Source organism: Typopeltis vanoorti, chromosome 20, assembly GCF_054136105.1.
Source record: "Typopeltis vanoorti isolate ZY-2024b chromosome 20, IOZ_Tvanoo_1.0, whole genome shotgun sequence".
NCBI classification, from domain to species: domain Eukaryota; kingdom Metazoa; phylum Arthropoda; class Arachnida; order Uropygi; family Thelyphonidae; genus Typopeltis; species Typopeltis vanoorti.
This window is the reverse complement of record NC_143568.1, coordinates 110,308,186-110,328,952: the sequence shown is the minus strand read 5'-3', so window position 1 is coordinate 110,328,952 and position 20,767 is coordinate 110,308,186. Positions and strand designations below refer to the sequence as shown.

At 36.0% G+C, this 20,767-nt stretch overlaps 1 protein-coding gene across 1 annotated transcript in view; it reads left to right on the top strand.

Annotated features, from left to right (window-relative positions):
• LOC150095787 (matrix metalloproteinase-2-like) overlaps window positions 1-20,767 on the top strand; it is a 172,217-nt gene that overhangs the window by 25,377 nt on the left and 126,073 nt on the right. Inside the window, exon 2 of the mRNA XM_090409774.1 lies at window positions 12,908-13,167. Coding sequence (XP_090265900.1) covers window positions 12,908-13,167 — 260 coding nt within the window. The remainder of the gene's footprint in view (window positions 1-12,907; window positions 13,168-20,767) is intronic.

The window sequence follows — 20,767 nt, the reverse complement described above, 5'->3', positions numbered from 1 at the left end:
CAGTTTCCTTCGGGAAAAACGTGCAAACCACCGGCCTAAGAAACTTACGGACAAAATTAAGAGCTCGTCTTGTAATGTGAACAATCGCAGCTTTCAGATCCTTATTAGATTGAAGATGGAATATTAGTTTAATAAATAAATTGTATTTCCCAACAACAACGAACAAGAATAAACCACTGTGCTTATTGGCGGCCCGATTCACTTGAAAAACTTCTACTTGATCTCAAGAGCAAAGATGCAGATTATCCTAATCTTACATCGTGTGTGGTACTAAAAGTGGCGCTGTCATCAATCTTCTTGCACCGCATGTTAGTGCAAGAAGCGACTGTGGAGCAGAAGGAAAATGAGAATTGTGATTCTGACGGGATTCTTGGTGTTAATCGGTGTAATTTATGGTCATCGAGTCGGATATTTCATGTACAGTTAACCGAACTTGCAGGAGGATTTCATTGCCCACGTCGGACTGCAAGTGAAATTTCTACGTAAGATAGAACAGAAACTGATGGGAGTGCTTTTCATAAGAGAGGTTAATGAACTAATAGAAATATTGCCGAGAGCAATTCATCAAATGGATCCCTGTGGCGATGTATGAATATGTTTTGGACCTCTTAATGCGGAGTGATTCACGTCACTTGATAGCAACAGTTAGTATCATAATGAAACGCAGTTTATTCACCCCCCCCCTCCTCCTGTCGACTTTATTTATAAGTAAATTTTTTTAATCTCTATGAGTCGATCATTCATTGTTAAATGTTATACACGTGTTGTATTAATTGTATTTAAATACAGCATATTGCACCATTCGTATAACTAGACTTTCGGTTTTCTTATCGGGATGCTAGCTGTTCGATATTTCCTTTTCGTTTTTTCATTTGCATCCACCCTTCTTAATTGGCATAAGCTCAATTAGGGTTAAGACAAGCATTGGAAACATTGTTTATTTATTGGTTTAGATGTCAGCCGGGATAAACAGATGCGGTCCTGGGGGTGGGTTCAGCGATGGGTTCTTCATGCGTAGAGAGAACATGTCGTACAACCCTACCTCCACCCGGTGTTATTAGAAACTACGCCTCGGTATGCAGACGCCTTGTTAGCTAGTGCTATGCACAAATACTGTGCCCATGCTTTTCCAGCCCCGCGGTACCACCAAGTACAACCTATTTACTGCCTGTTGACTGGTGTTCCTCCTTGGGATTTCTCTATTAGAATCGAGACAGAGTACAACTGGTTCCAAATTAAGAAATCCTAGTCCAGTGATCTTTTACTTGAGGAAATAAAGATGCGGGTTTTTTTAAACTTGGCTTGTCTATCGTCCACGATGAGCTAATACAAAAGCAATTTTTTTTTCTTTGCAGATCACATTTTTGTCATGTTTGCCTTTACAGCAGCGAGGATACACTCATTGCTGCCTAACGATTCAGGTGCGTGTGAGAGAAAAAAACACACACACAGAAAAAAAAAAAAAAAAATAGAAAGAAAGCCAGATGCTAGCTAACTGACGCCATCAGAACAGTCATGTTCTGGATGTCACGACTCGGTGACACCAGAAATGCAACAAAGATGTTTGGTGATCTCACAAAGAAGACTTTAAAAGAAAAAAAAAAGGCGTCTGTTATTTCTTTTGGCAGAAAGTCCACGTCAGCTTCTAAACATGTTTTCTCTTTTATTTGTACATAAAAACGATCTTTGTAGTTCAGATATTAGGTGCTTAAGCGGCCTACGATGTTTCAGCCGCAATTCTAATTCGTGTTTGCAACGAACTTTCTTTACAAATAGTAAAACCTTTGAATGCACGAAAGAAAATAGTGAAGATTGCCATGATACCTTTGCAATTATTTTTTTAATGAAAACTCGGGAAGTGGCCCGAAGCCACATTGCCAATGTTACAGATGAAGCGAAAGGATTTTTCCCCATTCAGCGGCTCATTGGACGAGTCTATATTGGGAACCGTGGCTTTCGATGAAAGACAATAATTTAAATTCAAAAGTGTTTCTTTTTTAAAAAAATTTCTAAATGAATTTCAGTAATCCACTAAACAAAGATGTGAATTTTGAGTTACAAGCGTAAACCAGCAATTAAAATCAACCACATTAAAGAGCTCATCGAATCATGTAAGGCAAAAAACTGGAAATGACTTAGGAAACAATATTCATTCAAATTACAGAAGAAGAAATTAACGAATAGCTCTCTCCGGTTTTTTCTGTCTTACAATGTGAAGAACATTAATCACGGAGGAAGATACCCTGCTTCCTCTATATGAGACAAGAGAAAATGACTTGAGTACAAAAGTCCTAAATATTCATCTTAACATTAAGAGAGGTTTTGAACCCACGCATTTCTAACGAAAAAAGAAGTAAATGTGGCTAAAAGGAAGCTCCTAGAAGATAAGAAATGGACATCGAATTATAATCCGAATTCCTTTCTGAAGTGAAGTAATGTCTTTAGGATACATTAATAAATGATATTGGGAAGGATTTGACAAGCGACATACAGTTATTTGCTGATGATGCAAAGATAGGTGAGGAATGCTGCTGATATGCATTAGCAGTACTTGCAGAATGGCTTGAATAGGATGGAATTGTGGGCATGGAAAAATGGAGGTCAGTTCAATACCAGTAAATGTAAAGTTCATTCCCTTCGGCGTGATTAGATATCCAATGTCGTATTATATTGGTGAGATTAGGCCAGAAGAAACTGACGAGGTTAGAGATCTTGGAGTGTTAATAGATAGGAAGTTGAAGTTTAGGGGCCATGTGGTAAAGATTGCAAATACAACTCAAAAGATGATTGCAATGCTGAAACGAACGTTCACATGTAAAGATAAGGATGTTATTTTGCCTCTTTATGGACTATTTGTATCTTTACTTGGACTATTGTGCGCAGGTCTGGTTTCCTGGTTTCCGTTGTGATTCTGATACAGTGGAGAGAGTGCAAAGGAGAGTGTTAAAATGATATCAGGACTGTGTGATACTGATTATGAAGACAGGTTGAGAATTTGTAGACTGCAGACACTAGCAAACAGGAGAAAGAAGGGTGATATGATTGAGACTTACAAACTTCTGAATGGGTTATAAAGAATTTCAGTAAATGGAATTTTTCATTTTATGGAAGGTGGGGAAAGGACGAGAGGGCATCCTTGGAAGCTGAGAATGAAGTCCGCCAAGAAGGGTGTGAGGGCTAGATTTTTTTATGAGATGGTGGTACGTGATTGGAATGAATAGCCATTGGATGTTGTGCGTGCAAGCAGTGTGAATGAATTCAAGTATAAGTATGACAGCTGGTGTGTGTAGTATGTGGCCTCCCTCGATTAGTCTTTGATAATAATAATAATACGCAGAGGATTGTTGGTAAATATTGGAAATACCACTAGGATTAGTGTTATGAGTGGATGAGACAACTTTTTTGCTACGTCATAAGAAGAGCAAATGTCGCGGCATCAATTGCAACAATTGGACCAAAAGGAAGTCATCTGAATCATCCTTATCTGACGTGCTTTCAAGAGGTGTAGAATAATATACCATTTGGAAATACTCCATGACCAGGTCACTGTCAGCAACTTTCTTCCTATTAATTCTCACGTCCCCGTCCCCAACCCATTATACGAAACTTATGACCGCATCAATCCACCCAGATCTTAGACTTCCTCCGGGTCTTTTCTCACATCAAACACCTATTTTGCCAACCATGCTGTTTAAGTGCCCATGCTACCTGTGATTAGCTCTGCTGCTTCCACTGATTGCATCCACTCAATCTTCATATTTTTCTCAGAATCATCATATATGTGGTCTGGAGTCTTTGACCAAGTGTGTCATTTCTTGCTAATCCCTAAGTAAAACTTGGTTTGAACACCGTCTTGTGTATTTACTAATTTAGCATTTTTGGCTTGTTCCTCTCTCTTGTTCCACATAAATGTTTCTTGCCTTGGTGATCGACTTGACTACCTAAGACTATGGCGAGTATGTCCTGTAATATTCTTTAGGTTCGGATGAATTTCATCGTCTGGTGTGACACCATGTGGGTTCTTTGAAGTAGCTTAAAACTAAAAAAAAAAAAAAAAAAAACTTATCTGGAGTAGGTTTGCAGGTTTATTTAACCCACTCCATCTAGGGTATGAGGTTAACCTTCCTTGCGTGTAAACTCTCATTCAGAAAAAAAAAAAAAGAAAAAAAAAAAAAGGGGAGGGGAGGGTCTTTCAACATGCCAGCCTTGCTTATTCCATTATTTATTTTCTTATTTTACATCTGCAGAAAACTTGAACTGCAAACTGTCTCGTATTTAGTATTTTGACGACCACAATATTCTTGTCATTTTTTAAAATAAAACACCGGCAGAGCAATAGAAGCTGGTTCAGAACGTTACAAACATCTGCCTTAAGGTGGAAAAAGCGGAAGTGACTTTTCGCGATTATCTTTGTACGTATGCGATTTTTATGTATGTCAATCCCGATGAGAACAGACATAGTTCCTTGTGTGATCCGACCTACGAAGTTGTTAATCTATTACATTTTAGTATCCTGAGTGGACTAAGATTACATAATATTTCATAAATTCTTCTACTTAGTTTATAGATCAAACAGGCAGCTTTCCAAAGTCTCCAGCGATGAATTTTATCATCTGAAGATATTCGCTAAACACCCATGTTAGAGAGATTCGAGTTCACGACTAATAGTTGGAGGGCAGGAAAATGTGCACTTATTTTAAGCTTTCTTTTTTTTTCATTCCGAAGAAGAAGAATAACAAGTCAGAATAACACAATTTACACACGCAATACGTTGGCCTCATCGCTTCAGTCATAATTCCAATTAATCAATTGATGCTTTCGTAGTAGCCTCTAAAATAATTTTCTTCAGAATATTTCTTTAGTATTCTTTCCAAATCGCTCATGGATTTTATCTGCTTCTATTCATGACGTTCCTACATTTTTCTATCTTTCCTCTCACGTGATATACTGATTAATTATCCTAAACGATTTCTTCTTTCCTTTTGATTCCTTCTTGGATGTCAAAGTCAACCATGGCAGACGTATGACTGTTTACAACGTTTCTTTATAGAAATCTCAGTCTTTATTGCTGTCAAAACACATTCCTATTTTCTTTCACACAAAGATCTCCTTCTACCCCCATTTCCTCACTTTTTGATAATACCCAAATCTCCACTGAAGATCAAAATTTTCTTGGATTGAATACTATACTCGTACTTCCTACCAAAATCTTTTCTGCTTCTCACTTGCACAGCAACCGACTGTTTGCAAATCCATCCAACTTTAGCACACTGTTCTCACCTTTCGGGTGGCACACTAACCCCACCTCCTTCCATGAAAAATTCTTGATATTGTTCAGAGGAACAGATTCGATTAACTTATGTCTTCACAGGCCAACCATTTCGCGAACATTCTGCTTCTGCTATATTTTTCTTGACCAGCTTTTCTTTCGAACAGTTAAAGAGGAAGATCTCTTACCTGCTCCGGATTGTAAATTCCAAACAACTACTTCAAGTTGTTCAACTTTGATTCTATTTTATAAATTTCTTTAAAACGTGTTCATTATTGTTGAATGCGATCAAGCATTCTCAGACGTGTTTAAACGTAAGGCACTCTAAATTATTATGATTATTATTTATTATTATCTGTTTTTTGTCTTCTATAAATGCAATCGTATATAGGTGTTTAAAAATCCCCGACAATTGACATTTATGTCTTTAGGGGTGAAGCAAGATGCTTTTCATATTCCCCGCTATCTGTTGCGGTTACAGTGAGGGTAAAATTTATGAGTTTGCTCGTCCTGATTGGGCATGGAGATTATGCATCGCTATAGGAGGTTTCAACATAAGCAAAAATCCCAGAAAATATTTTAACCTTTATAAAATAAAGTAACAAAAACGTTATATGCTGTCTGGTGAATGATATTTACATATTTCTTTCATGTTTGCATTCTGCGTTAAGTTTAGTTTACTCATTTTTTAGTTTTAGTGCAGAAATTTCCTGTTTACAGAAAACGTGCATATTTTTTTTTTGTAATAAAATCTGAAGCGCTCTTGCTCCGATGCCAGGCGACGAATCGTCTCTACCTAAACTGTCACTTTATAATTGAAAATGGCTGCGTCCTGTTTTGGCGAAAACATCCGCCACACTAATTTACTGAGTGTCAAAACGAACTTTTTCAGCACTCACAGGAATGGGAATGCCCATCAGCTAATGGGAAGTATTTTCGTTAATTTTTATTACATTAATTTGGCGAAAATAAATGCTTCTAGAAATTGTTCGCGAAGCACCGAACTATAGCTCGATACTTTCCATTACGATTTATTTTTAAAATCAGATTTATCCGAACATTTCCTTACATTTACTTTTCTCTTCGTTTCGTTTCGCTTTCTTTTCTACCCCCCCCCCCCCCGCCATATTGGCTATTCTTTCTGATAACTCAAAGGATTCAACTTACTCGTTTGCGATATTTGCAGGCAGGGCTGCGCCAACCCGAGGGTGTAAGGGGTGCACCACACCCGGGCGACAACATTGATAGGGCGGCATTTTATGTAGCTAATATCTAATTTGGATTACAATGCAGTATTAGGGGTGGCCGATAAAAGTTAGCACCAGGGCGGCAAATACCCTTGGCATGCTCCTGTTTGCCGGTGCACCACGTAAACAAATCGCGTAAGTTTTCCATTTGGAAATTTGAAACTGCTTATCCATTACTAGGGTGGTCTGAAAAGTTCTCGTCCTCGACCATAGATGGCAACACTATCGGCAATATATTTTTCCTAAGTTGATACGTCAGTCATAAGCATCCATGTGAAATTGCAAGTAATTCTATAAAGTAGTTTGTTTTATACAGCTGTCGGAAGCAAAAGTGTTGTCTGTATCCCTTGAAATTGATAAAATTGAGTATCGTGCAGTTATAAAATTCTTTGTAACAGAAGGTTTAATATCAAAAGAAATTCATTCGAAGTTCATAAAAGTTTATGGACACTCTTCTCCTTCGTTTTCGACAATTAAGAAATGGACTGCCGAGTTTAAACGTGGCCGTACCAGCCTTGAAGATGATCCATGGGAAGGACGTCCAAAAAGTGTAACAACACCAGAAATCATTGATCAAGTGCAATATGGTTATGGACGACCGGCGAGTCAAATTGCGTGAAATTGGTGAGACTATCTGCATTTCAAAAGAACGTGTAGGATATATTTTGCATGAAGAATTGCAAATTAAAAAGCTTTGCGCAAGATGGGTGCTGTGCTTGCTCCTAGCAGATCAAAAACGCTCTCACATGAAAATCTCTGAACAGTGACCAGAGCATTTTAACAAGAGTAAAACTGATTTTGTGCGTCGATTTATTTCTATGGATGAGACTTGGATTCACCTTTACACACCAGAATCCAAACAGCAGTCAAAACAGTGGACAGAAGGTCGGTTCAACGCGAAAGAAGACAAAATCGGTTCCATCAGCAGGAAAGGTCATGGCATCGGTGTTTTGGGATGCTAAAAGTATTTTGTTTATTAATTATCTTGAAGAGGGTAAAACAAAACCGGGGAATATTATTCCGAACTTTTAACCAGATTAGACGAAAAAATTCTTGAGAAAAGACCCGGTTTGCAGAAGAAAAAAATCATCTTTCATCAGGACAATGCACCTGCCCACAAAGGTGTTTTGGCAATGGGAAAATTAAGGGATCTGCACTATCAATTGCTGGAACATCCACCCTGTTCTCCAGATTTGGCTCCCTCTGACTTGTGTCTCTTCCCAAAACAAAAACTCTTCCTCGCTGGTCAGCGTTTTTCTTTGAATCAAGAGGTGATTGCAGCTGTAGAGGAATATTTTGCTGATCTTACTGAGAACCATTACAAGGACGGGATAATAACGCTGGAGCATCGCTAGAAAAATGTATTAGTGTTAAGGGAAATTATGTTGAAAAGTAAAAATAATTTTGAAATTATTATTATTTATTTTTCATTGTTAGGCCGTGATCTTTTTTAGGCCACCCTCTTAAAGTGCTTAATATTAAGCTTCTCAGCTAGCGTTTCATTCTATTTTTTAATAGTCTGAATAAATCATTTTTATGCTTCTGATTAAGAAGACCTTTTTTTATTCGGCCTGTTCACATAGAAAGACTTCTATTAGAAGCTAATACGGTTTGGTGGTCTGCGGTGAAGAAATCGGCCATCAATTGCCGGAAAGCGTGTGCCAAGTTAGCTGACATATCTATTCTCATTATTTCTCTCTATGAAAGAAAAGAAAGAAAGATCCCTGACATCCAGTCATGGAGACGGACTAAGTAAGCACGTAGTACTAGGGGACTAATTAGTTCTGATTTTTTTCGTTCGAATTCTCTTTCGGCATGTTTCCTTCGCTGCAGTGTAAAAATAATGTTTTCCGGGTTTATTTCCTGTTTGCATTTCACTTTTTGTCAACTCTGATGCTAAATATGTTCCAGCAGTGCGAGAGGTTTAAAATGAGCAAAGTTTCACCATCTGCATCTTGAGATAACTCAGAACTAAATAAAGTTGTTCCAACATCGTCGCAATATCTAATCTGTCTGTTTCAAATTCGTCCTTGCGTGGGAGCGCCGGCGAACATTCGGTTTATGTGGGCGACGGAAGGTCATCGGTGCGATGACTACCTTGTCCATAGGTAGACAAGCGTGCCGCAATCGGATAACGGCAAGTGACCTACTTTCTGAGGTCATGTTGGAAAACTAGTAAACACAACGATCGGTCGATTAACAACTGGCTCACTATGCTTGCGTTTTCGCTTGACCAAATGGGGCAGGATTAATAATTACCAATCGCAAAGCGGTATTTTGACTCGCTCAAAACATCCAAGATATCTTCTTCCATCGCAGTCATGCGAACGTGTCCATTTTTACTGCTCGCAAGACAAGTCGTGTTCTTCAGCAATCACCAAATGTGGTATAGAATGCTTTCTAGTTTTATTCTCTGTTGCCAACCCTCCAGTGATTTAAAGAGAGAGAGAGAGAGAGAGACGAACTCTTCAATTTTTTATTGTATGGAATGTATCCAGGATTTCCGTGAGGAAGTGGGGGTAAAGATATTTGTGATTTCCGATGGGTAGTGGGCATGTGTTGAACTGTATGTTGATACATTCTTAGCCTACGCTATATTTCTTTTTTTTAAATTAAAAAAAAAAATACAGTCGGTTTTATATATAAAACAAAATGAATGTGATAACATTTTAATGTCTTTAGTTGAAACAACCAAACAAGTAATGGTGAGCCTACATTCAGCACAAGCAGCCTTCGGCTGTTTTTATATATATATAAAGGCAACATTTGCGCCACCTGACCCCTTTTTGATCATTTTTTCTTCGTGGACTTTTTTTTTTTTTTTTAAGATTCTGATAAGTTATGGTTTCAGTCATGTATAAACGCAATATTTACATTAATAAAAAACCGATAAAAATAACACTCCCAGTTTTTAGGTGTTTTAGACTTACATAAAGCATTCGGCAATTTAAACTTATACTTTAAATATAATTGCGAAAATAAAAATAAACGCACAACAAAGCATATTAAAATATTTATAATAAATGTATAATAAGGTTCTACAATAAATGAAACAAAAAAAAATGAAATGAAAAACGGAATTAGACACAGGGTGATTCATTAAGTGCACTACTGGTTGATATTTTAATCGCTGAAATAATAACAAAACTAAAAGTTAAATAGAATGCAAATTGATAATAAAACGTAAATGCAATATGCTATGCAGAAGACGTAGCATTCATAGAAGATCCAGGAGATCAGATTTTCCAAAAATATAGTATGGAAAAAACCAAAATACTTCGTGATTAGTAGGCAATCAATCAGATATGAGTTAGAAATAGCTGGAAAAATCAGAGATGTAGAGTCAGAAGCAATTCTTGGTTACTGGAGTCTGTAAAAATGTACAGACTTCAACTCCTAATGAATTTAAATTGTAATATAAATAATATATTAAAATTTCCTATTTCACAGATAATTTGATTGACCTATATTTTCAGGATATATTTTAATTTCAAGTGCTTTGCAAATTTCAAAATAAAACATATTTTATGTCAATTTATGTATTATATTTGTGAATTCTTTCATGGGATGACAAAAAAAAGAAAAGTGTCAACGGAGTCCACTGTTTTTGAACACTTCACAATAACAATAGATGGGAAATATTGTGTGTGTGTGTGTGTGTGTGTGTGTGTGTGTGTGTGTGTGTGTGTGTGTGTGTGTGTGTGTGTGTGTGTGTGTGTGTGTGTGTGTGTGTGTGTGTGTGTGTGTGTGTGTGTGTCAATGTATTATGGAAGACGGTGATTGTGAAAATGCACGTGATGCAAAAATTAGTAATTTTTGTGGTTCTGATAAAATTGCACCTACAAGAGCATCAAATTTAAGTGTTAGAAGCTGTGAATGAGAAAGACAGCAACAAAAACACCCCCCTCTACTTCAGGGCTAAGGAAAGATCAGAAATCCACCGGAGGCTAAACACACCTACCAAGATTCTTTACACCTGACAAAGGTATCGTAACAATGACGCCAGAAAGGTTTTAAAACCACATCATTGAATGGCAGTGAAGAATAGTGTACCTCTATGCTTTTTTTCTTTCACAACCAGCCTTTTTTGGCTTAAATGGAGAAATGGCTAGTAAACTTGGAGTCAAAGATTTTATGTACCGACTCTACAGCCCTGGAAAAATAATCAAACAAGTGACGAACCTTACAATTAACACATTCATATTAACTCAGAAGGAATAACAGTTTCGAAAATCAAGACAAAAAGCAGTCACTTAAGGCAAACAATATCCCGATGTTTAAACAGAACAATGTGGAAAAATAAGAATTTAAAGTTTATAACCAAAACAAGAACAGCAAACAGAAAAAAACAATGGCAAAAGCATGTTGACAGAATGCAGAAAATAGGACAATTACAAGAATAGACAAATGGAAATTTGTCTATTCTTGTAGAGACCATCTGGAAGATCGCAAAAACAGGTCAAAGACGGATTGCAATGAATATTATTCCAACAAGTCTAAAACCTAAGCCGAAAGCAAAAGAAGTTACTCTTATTACGTGATACATAAAAGGAGTCAAAGGACTCATCGCTAGTGGAGCGCTTCACTCCATCACAACTTCCCACCGCTTCTCCACTATTTAACGTTATGGTTTAGCTTATTTTCCTAATAACAAACATTTCCTAATAACAGAATTAAACTAAAAGCAGTAAAAATAATTAAATTTTCTTTACGCTTCGACTAAGAGTAGATTGCATGTTAAGCGTCGAAAGCTTTCTTCTGGACCAGAAGCAACCATTCCCAGAACCAACAAAGGAGTGCCTCTACATGCATCCTCGGCCAATGGACGATTCTCTGAATGACCACACCGAGCGAGGCAAATACAATGTACCATTTCAACCCCTCGGGAACGAAGCCTTCTGTTTGTTTAGTCATTCAACAAACAGATTAAAGTTGAGTGTTCAAAACATTCCACATAACCGACGCCCGAACCCTCTTCTGAGAATTCCCTCTCCCAGCTGTTACTGTATTCCATTTAGATTATTCACTACTTCCAGGCTTTCCTCTGGGAAAAGGAGGGGGGGGGGTTAAAGTCCATTGGCAAATATTACTAATATATGCGCAGGAGATCCCCGCTCGATCTTCCCCACCCCAAGATTCATTACAATGCCATATAAAATTTTTTTCTTAAAAATAAATATTCTTATTAATCCTGCAACTGAAAAGTTTTTAGGCCACCTTATTTGTTTACATTACACCTTTATGGAGTCCTAGGCCTCGTCGCAGGAGGCTACACTGTCGCATTTATACATTCCACCATATTTACATAATAATAATCTTATGATAAAAATTAAAAACGTAAACAAATGCCTCTGTATCAGAATATAATTTTAAATTTGTTAAGTGATAATTGACAACCTATTAATTTATCAGATTTAGATAAATACTTACGACGGTAGTTATTTGTAAATAATAAATAATTAATTATTATTTGTAGATTTCCTTAAGTGAAAAGAAAGAGGGCGCGGTGCAAAAAAAAAAATTCCGAAGATTGCCGATGGATGAAGTTTCAGAAGCTCCATTATTTTGAGTGTTTATTTATTTATTTGAAAATAGTGTGTGAGAGTTGTTACGTTGTAGTATGCTGTAAGTGAAATAAGGTTGCAAATTCTCCGTGATGTCCGAAATGTTGGGAGCCAATCGCGTACCTGTTATCAGTTATTACGAAATTTTTATACACCAAACAACATTTAGACGAAAATTTCATTATGCTGCGCGTAGTCTGAAGTTTTGTTATTGTTTACCGTTAATCTTTGTGGCTCTATTATTGCTGCAATGTTAACAGATTTTTAGATTTTACTTTTTCGTAAGTATATTTTATAGTTATATTTATTTCATTAATACATGGTATATTGTGCATTTCCATACTGTGTGCTGTGAGCCAATTAAGGAAGTTTAAGTTATAAAAATCGATTTCGTTAATTGTAATCATTTTATTGATTATTTGGATTACCTGACTGCAGAGACAGTGAATATATTTAAGGCACAGTATGATAAACTATGTGTATAACAGTGGACCTCCCACGATGAGTCTTTGACTCCATGGAGGTTTTTATAATAATAATAATAATAATAAATTATTATTATTATTATTATTATTATTATTATTAACTTCTGCTTCTTGAAGTTTGGTAGCTTTAGATTTTTTTTTTTAAAAAAAATCGTTTATGCTCTTTACATTATTTGAGCTGCCACTGTAATTATTGCATAACCTAAACCTTAAATGCACCTGTATTATAAATGGGATAGTTATTTTTCTTTCATTATAGCTACACCTATTTTATTGCAGATTAATTCATAATTTAGATATTAACTGATATCGAAGTTTTAACGTATCGGTTGTTCTCTGCAGGATTTCCTCACGAAGTATGGATATCTTCCTCCTTCAGATCTGCAGACTGGAAATCTGCGTACAGACGAAGAACTTCGAAAGGCGATAAGAACTATGCAAAAGTTCGCCAATATCTCTCAAACAGGAATTATAGACGATGCCACATTAGAACTGATGAAACGAAAGCGATGTGGTGTGCCCGACATGATTGGGACATCGGAGCGGGTGAAGCGGTACGCGTTACAAGGTCAAAAGTGGCCCAAACTTGACCTAACGTGGAGGTAAGTTATTTTCTGTACCGACTGAATGACTGGCGCTTGTGTGTTCGGTCGGTCAGTGGAATAAAAGATGTCGATCCAAGCTTTTATTGTAATATTTTCCGCCTTACATCCAGAAGGAGACATCTTCTGAACTAAGGTTCTAGAAAATCAGCCTCCTTCAGATTTTTTTTTTTAAATATTTCAATGTATTGTTGTTAAAATATTATCGATATTTGATTATAATCAAATATCGATAATATTTGATTATATTATTTAATTATTATTTTAAATATTATTTAAAAGGAGTAGAGACTGGTTTTAACTGATTAATAAACATATTGACAATATAGTTTATTTTCGAAATGGAAAAAAAAAAAAAATGAAGCGTGCAGGATAGTGTGGTGTAAGAAGCAGTTCAGTTTGAGAATATGATGATAACAGCAAAGGATAAGAATAATTTCAAGTAGTAAATGATTTTCATCGTTTGCTCTGAGACAGCCATGTTTACTACGGTTTACAACCGTTCATGGATGGGATTGTCATAAAAATTAAGAAATATATATGCTAACAAAAGTTAAAGCGGAGATGCAATATGTTGTGTTTAAGATGTTTATAACGTGTAAAGTGGAAGAAAAAGTAGGAATATGGTTTTAACAAAAAAGACATTAAGAGTCTGAGCGAGTTGAAGACTTGCTGAATTTGAGTCAATTTTTTTTTTTTTTTTTTTTCAAAAGTGAACTTTAACTGTCGTGCTGAGAAGCATGCATTAAGAGAACATGTCAATTGAGTCCATGATTGTTTTAAGTGGTGGTTCATGTTGGCGTCTGGGGTTTTTCTTTCTCTATTTTTAGTACGTCAACTGTTCATCGTTCGCTTCTGTGCAAGTTATTTTTACGCCAGGATCTGTTTACTGTACACTGCGTGGCGCGCTGGGCTCTCTTAGCCGACGATGGAACAAACTCCAACAAACATTGGGATGGTTAGCTTTTAGCGAGAAAACAATTATCTTCTAGCAGACTCGCACAAGCCACCCGACCAAACAAAACTCGATTATTTCGACTGTTTGACTCAGTTGAAGGTTACATCTTGTCAAGTAAATGAAATTAATTTATCCACTTTGTGATATGAAAACCATTCTGTTGACGAGATCATGTGCCAGCCATTTTCTTTCTTCATCTATTTGAATTCTATAGAGCCAATTGTATTATCTCAAACTGCAGCAGCCATTCCGCGAATACGAGAAACGGTGGTGGTGCGAAATCATAAGGAAGGTCGTCTCTCTCTGATTTTAGCGCCTTAAAAATCATTTAACTGTCAGTAATGAAAGCTTGAACAGCACCAACAAGAAGTTTGTAATAAACTAGAATGACTTCAGTGAAAACCTTAATATTTTTGCAGTTTGCGACGATAATTTTAGAAGCAGGTTTGTTAAACTTTTTTTTTTAGGATATGTTTATGTAAGTGAACAGGAAAAAGAAATTTAAAATTTTTGTTTCACAGATTTTTAACTGCGAACGATAACATTAGTCGTTTTTTTTCTTTTTTTTTTTTCTTTTTTGGCTAATACTTTAAGTGCGCTATTCGAAGACTTTAACGACAAAAATTCGGAGACAGAGGCATGAAAATGGCGCCATGAAAGATAGATATTGATCAGGCGTTGCGGGCTTTTAAACATTAAGAGAGAATCCCAGAGGATTTCCACGCTGTGCATTTGCCTTATATATGGTAATACTACAAATGTCTCTGTCAGGTCATTAACTTTCTTTGAGCGAGTACATTGTGTTTATACATCTTTATTTTCATGGAATGCACACTGGGATTTTGCGAAAATAAATAAAATAAAATAAATCAATAAAATAAAAGTACTAATTTTGGAGAAGGATTCATAATCGGGAGGGAACGCTGTTTCTCCATAAATAACGACCCTGTGCTAATATGTCGCAGCTAGTGGATACAAAAACTTCCTCCCCAGTGGAGAATTTCTCTTCATGAATATACAGAATCGACCATGAGGTTGACGCTAATTGGTAACTTTTTTCCAACTATCCACCAACCAGTATCTCAGGAGTGGTGGTGAAGATTTTGGAAAGATTGGTTAGGTCGCGCATTCAGAAATGGGTTGACAGTGAATCTCTACTTTGCAATGAACAGCACGAGTTTACTAAAGAAAGGTAATGTTACCACTGAGTTAGACAAGGGGAATGAATACATTATGATACTTTTGGATTTTCTTAAGGCTTTTGACAGAATACATCATGGTGGACTGTTGCATAAATTGGAGAAAATGGTTTGGTTTATAGAATATTAGCGGGGATAAGAGGATGGCTGACTGACATATTATCAAAAAGTGGTATATAAGGGATGTGAGACTGCAAGATTAAGGTAACCAGTGGTGTACCACAAGGATCAGTGCTTGGTCCACATTCTATACATTAATGATATTGGGAATGATTTGACGAGTGACATACAGCCGTTTGCTGATAGTGCAAAGATGGGTAAGGTAATCATGAATGCTGCCGATATGCAGTCTGTGCAGATGATTTGAATAGGCTGGAATTGTGGGCATGGGAAAACGGGTGTCAGTTCAATGTCAGTAAATGTAAAGTAATGCATTTCGGCGTGATTAGATATCCAGTGTCGTATTATACTGGTGGGATTATGCTAGAAGAAACTGGTGAAGCTAGGGATCTTGGAGTTTTAGTAGACAGGAAGTTGAAGTTCAAGGGTCATATAGCAAAAAATTGTTTAATTTTTGCTATAAGGTTAATCACCTTGCTTACAGAATAATGGCGCTCAAACGAAACTTGAGCATTATGGGGCCCGAGGCGTTTGCGATTTTCGGGGCCTTTTAAATTATTAAGTTACAAACAATTCATTTTAATTTTTTTTTAATATTTTATGTATAATTGCACAATGCATACACATACATACATACATAACAATAATTACTTCACAACAAAAAGTATAAAATGTTTTGTATACATATAAATATGAAAATAGGTAGGTAACTTTAATTGCATATTACATATTATAGGAACAATTCGATAATATTATAATCACATTCAGGTACAGTCTGTATTTTGTACATAAGTATTTTATGAAATTATACTGGCACTTTTCTACTTTTTGCAGCAGAAAATTTGTCAATTAATAAATCAAATTCTAATTCTTGAAATATAGAATTTTCAATAAACATCAGTGACAAATTTGATAGTCGATCTTTCCCCAATGAATTTCTTAAATAATTCTTGACACGCTTAAGGACGGAAAAAGATCTTTCTGCAGAAGCATTGCAAATAGGCATCGTTAAAACATTTTTTGGTATTGTTTCTACATTTGGAAAAGTTGATTGCAATCCGTTATTTTGTACATTTGAAATGGACATGCGATTTTTTCTTCTTCTTTTATGTATTTTAAGAAATGATGGACTTCGTCATTGAAATAGCTAATTTCAATATCATTCTTATATTTCCCAATTTAGAAATGCAATCGTTTATGTCATCTTTACTCGTATCGTGATCAATAAATAATTGAAAATGACTTAACACATCGTGTTATTTGATGCTGTATTTAATTCATTAAAATGTCTTTTTTGTTTCTTTATCTCTTCTTTTGTTTCATCAGTTAATAGATTTGCTTGTCGTTCTATGGTTTCAAAATCATTTCGTTCATCCATTATGAAATTATGCAAAGATTTTAAAAGTTTTACACATTGCAACAAATGTGTTTGAACTTCTTGAAGCGAAAGACGTGTTATTTATTCTTTGCAATAATCTATCCCGTAATATTGTTAACGCTGCAATTTCGTATTTATCGAAATGTTTTGGCTTGCAGTCTGTTATCTGTTTTAATTTAATCGCAAAGCAGATACGGCATCAGCTCGTGATGACCACCTTGTATCGCCGATTCTTTTAATATGTTTGGAATTTGTATCGGCAAAACTGTCTGTAAGTAAATTCCATCGTTGCGTAGATTTAGAAAGAAAAAAATTATATACGTTCTGTACGAAATCGAAATAATAAACAGCCTTTGAACAAGCTTCTCCAACAGTTTCCAATAATGTTAAGTGTGTGAGTGGAACATGGAATGAAAATTGCTGATTCGTTCAACATCTTAATTCTTGCTTGTACACCATTATATTTGCCAGTCATATTTGCCGCATTGTCGTATGTTGGTCCACGACAATTTTTTATATCTAAAGATAGAGCATTTAAATTGTTAAAAACGAGTTCCTCTAAATTTTTTGCATAATGGTTATTTAATTGCAGAAAACCAAAAAACCGTTCCAGCACATCTCCTTTACTATTTACTTATCTCAATATAAAAGTTAACTAGTCTATATGGCTCACATCGGGTGTGGAATCGACGATCAACGAATAATACAGAGCTTCTCTAACTTCCAAAATTAATTTCTCCTTTACTTCAGTCCCCATTAAAGCAATAAATTCGTCACATTCGTATGAGATAAGTAATTAACCTTCCCGCTTCCGATATTATCATATCTTGTTAAATGATTTTTAATAAACTAATCAAACCGTGATAAATATTCTATACAAGTTATAAAATTTCCTCTTTTGTTAACACCACCACCAACACTTTCATCTTCTCTGTGTTCCCGAAATCCTAAGCCCAAATTTGCTGACGACTTTACTGTGGCTACAATTCTTTGGAAAACATCTCGCCAATATTTTTGTTCAATATTATCTCATTCATCAAATGAGAATCAATACGTCCAGTTATCGACAATCTTTTTTTTATAAATCAACATTGAGGAAGTATGTTCTTTAGAGCATTCGTGTTCTTTCAATGCGGGATTAAGATTTTTCCAATCATTGTATCCTGTACTAAATTTAGTAATAGAACGTGTGAAAACTTTGCAAACATAGCAGTAAATCATTTTGCTACTTTCTGAAGAAATAAGCCATTCTCGATATTCTTTTGTGCCATTTGCTTTTTCACAGTAAAAATGATGAAATATTTCTGTAGTACGTCTGATTTCTGTCATTATATTCAACTTTTAAAGATGTTACGTCTCCGATATTGCACGGTTTATTATTTATAAAGTAATTTACCATTTTCTCCGATATTTGCACAGCTTTTGGAAAATTATTGGAGTCTGGTTGTTTATGTTGATCTACATCAGCACCTCGTTCTTTTTCTTCTTCGGCATTTTCCTCTGTGTCGTGCACATCTCGTTCAAGTTCAGCATTGTCGGTTGTTTCGTCATATTTAGCACCTTCTTCTTCTTCCTTCGCAGAATTTTCTTCATTTCGTTCAGCGTTTTCTATTAGGTTATCATTTTTTAGACTATCTTCTTCTTTTTCGTCTCGTTCATCACGTGTTGGTTGACGATCGTTTGCTCTGAGATTTAGACGAAGATGAAGTCAAAAAACCCTCCAAGGAGTTTTTTGGAGAGAGCGATAATTTTTCTTTTTCCTTTCGTCGTTTTCTTTTTGCTGCCCCCGACAAGTACGTTCGTTTCATGGCTAAAATATTAAATATGCATATATATTCAAAACAATTATTTTATAATTACATTTACAACAACCGAACCACGATAAAGGATACTGAAGGTTACAATAATTTCATTGGTTCCTTAACCGTTTATACCGCCTTTATTTGAAGCGGTCGATTGGGAAAACAAAAATGAAAATAGAATTTATTTTATTATATAGTTACGATTAAACAACAGTACAGACAGCAGTTCCAAGAATTAAGACAAAATTGAAACAAAATGGAATATTAGTTTCTCAAATTTTTACTAAATATATATATATATATATAATACAGGCCAGGGGCCCCTAGCCTTGCGGGGCCAGAGGCGGTTGATTCCTCCTCCGCCTATGCCTAAATCCGTCACTGCTTGACATGTAAAGATAAGGATGTTATTTTTGACTCTTTACAATGCTTTGTTAAGACGTCGCTTGGACAATTGCGCGCAGGTCTGTCTCCTGGTTTCCGTTGTGATTCTGATGCAGTGGAGAGAGTGCAAAGCAGAGATTAATCATGATATCAGGATTGTGGAATACTGAGTATGAAGACGGAGATTGAGAATGTGTAGGCTGCAGAAACTAGCAAACAGGAGAAAGAGGGGTGATGTGATTGAGACTTAAGACTTCTGAAACTTCCGACAGCTGAAAGGGTTAGACAGGATTTCAGGTCGATGGATTTTGCATTTTATGGAGAATAAAATTATAGGGAATGGACAAGAGGCATCCATCGAAGTTGAGAATGAATGCTGTCAAAAGGAAGTTAGTGCTAGATTGTTCTCTAATAGAGTGGCGCGTGATTGGAATGGATTTTCGTCGAATGTTGTGTGCGCAAGTAGCGTGAATGAATTCGGGAACAAGTACGACAGCTGGTGCGAATAGTGTGACCTCCTTCGATGAGTTCCTGACTCCCTGGAGGTCTCTTTGATGATAATAAGAAAAAATCAGCGCTTAGTAACATGTTCATTTTTTTCTTTACTATCTTTAATTGCACTTTTGTATTGTGAATTTAATTATTTAGTTGCTTAATAGTTTTGATAGTTATATCTTCTTATAAGGAGACTTATGACCTGTTTTATGCGCTTTTCAACCATGCGGAGCACCCTCTTGGGATCGTTTTACCATTCATAACTTCATAACGATGTGGTGGACGAATTTTGGGGAACTTAACGTTTGGTGTAATTAATTAATTTCATTTGACATTTAAATTTGGCTTAAATGGAACCACTTTTACTGCATTTCCCAAACTGTACCACTTATTAGATCCTTTTTGGATCTTTTTCATCCATACATGCGTATCATTCCTCGACTGTAGGTGGATCGATTATATTCGGTTTTGCAAGGATGTCGGATCAGACCATTTCAATTGCAAAACAGTTATATTTCTACATGCACATAATACCAATCTGGAACACATCTGGTAGTAGTAGTAGTGGGATAACTCTGTACCGCAGAGTTCACACTTGATGATGATAATACCAAAATACGAAATGATCGTAAGAATGCAAAGAAAAGCAAGCCTCTTGTATTCTTTTGTAGCGCGACCTTTCATCATCGCAACAGAGCGTGCTGCATTTTTTGGCAGATGTACCATCGTCCGTCGTTGATATTTCAGGCGTTTCCTGCGCACAACCGACTAACTATCCTTGGTTTTCATAACCTCAGGATTTATTACGATAAAGTGCTTAACTTATACTTGTTAAAATGTTGTCTGTAAATTGTGCATGTTCTTTGGCTAGTTTGTCTAGGAAAAAAAAAAAATCTTCCACCTCTGTATTAGACCGACTAACTTTCCTTGCGTTGATAAGTTCTTATAAAGGTTCAATTGCATCTGAACGCGATTCCAACCCCAATTATTATTTATCGTCATTTTCTATTAAACTAGCTCGGCTGGAACCAGAATAGAGAGAGGGTTTTACAAATTTTAGTCGATTTCAGATAAAATGCCTAATTTCATTCAGGCCCACCCACCCAGGGCCTAATTATGATAATTTAAATCGTTTTGTCAACGAAAGGGATTCGATTGAAACAGATTGAGATTCAATAGAGATTAAAGCAGAAATGGCTTGACAGATTTTAATGAAATTCGACCAGCTAGGGCCGAAGAATAATGCGGACTAAACGAATCTAAT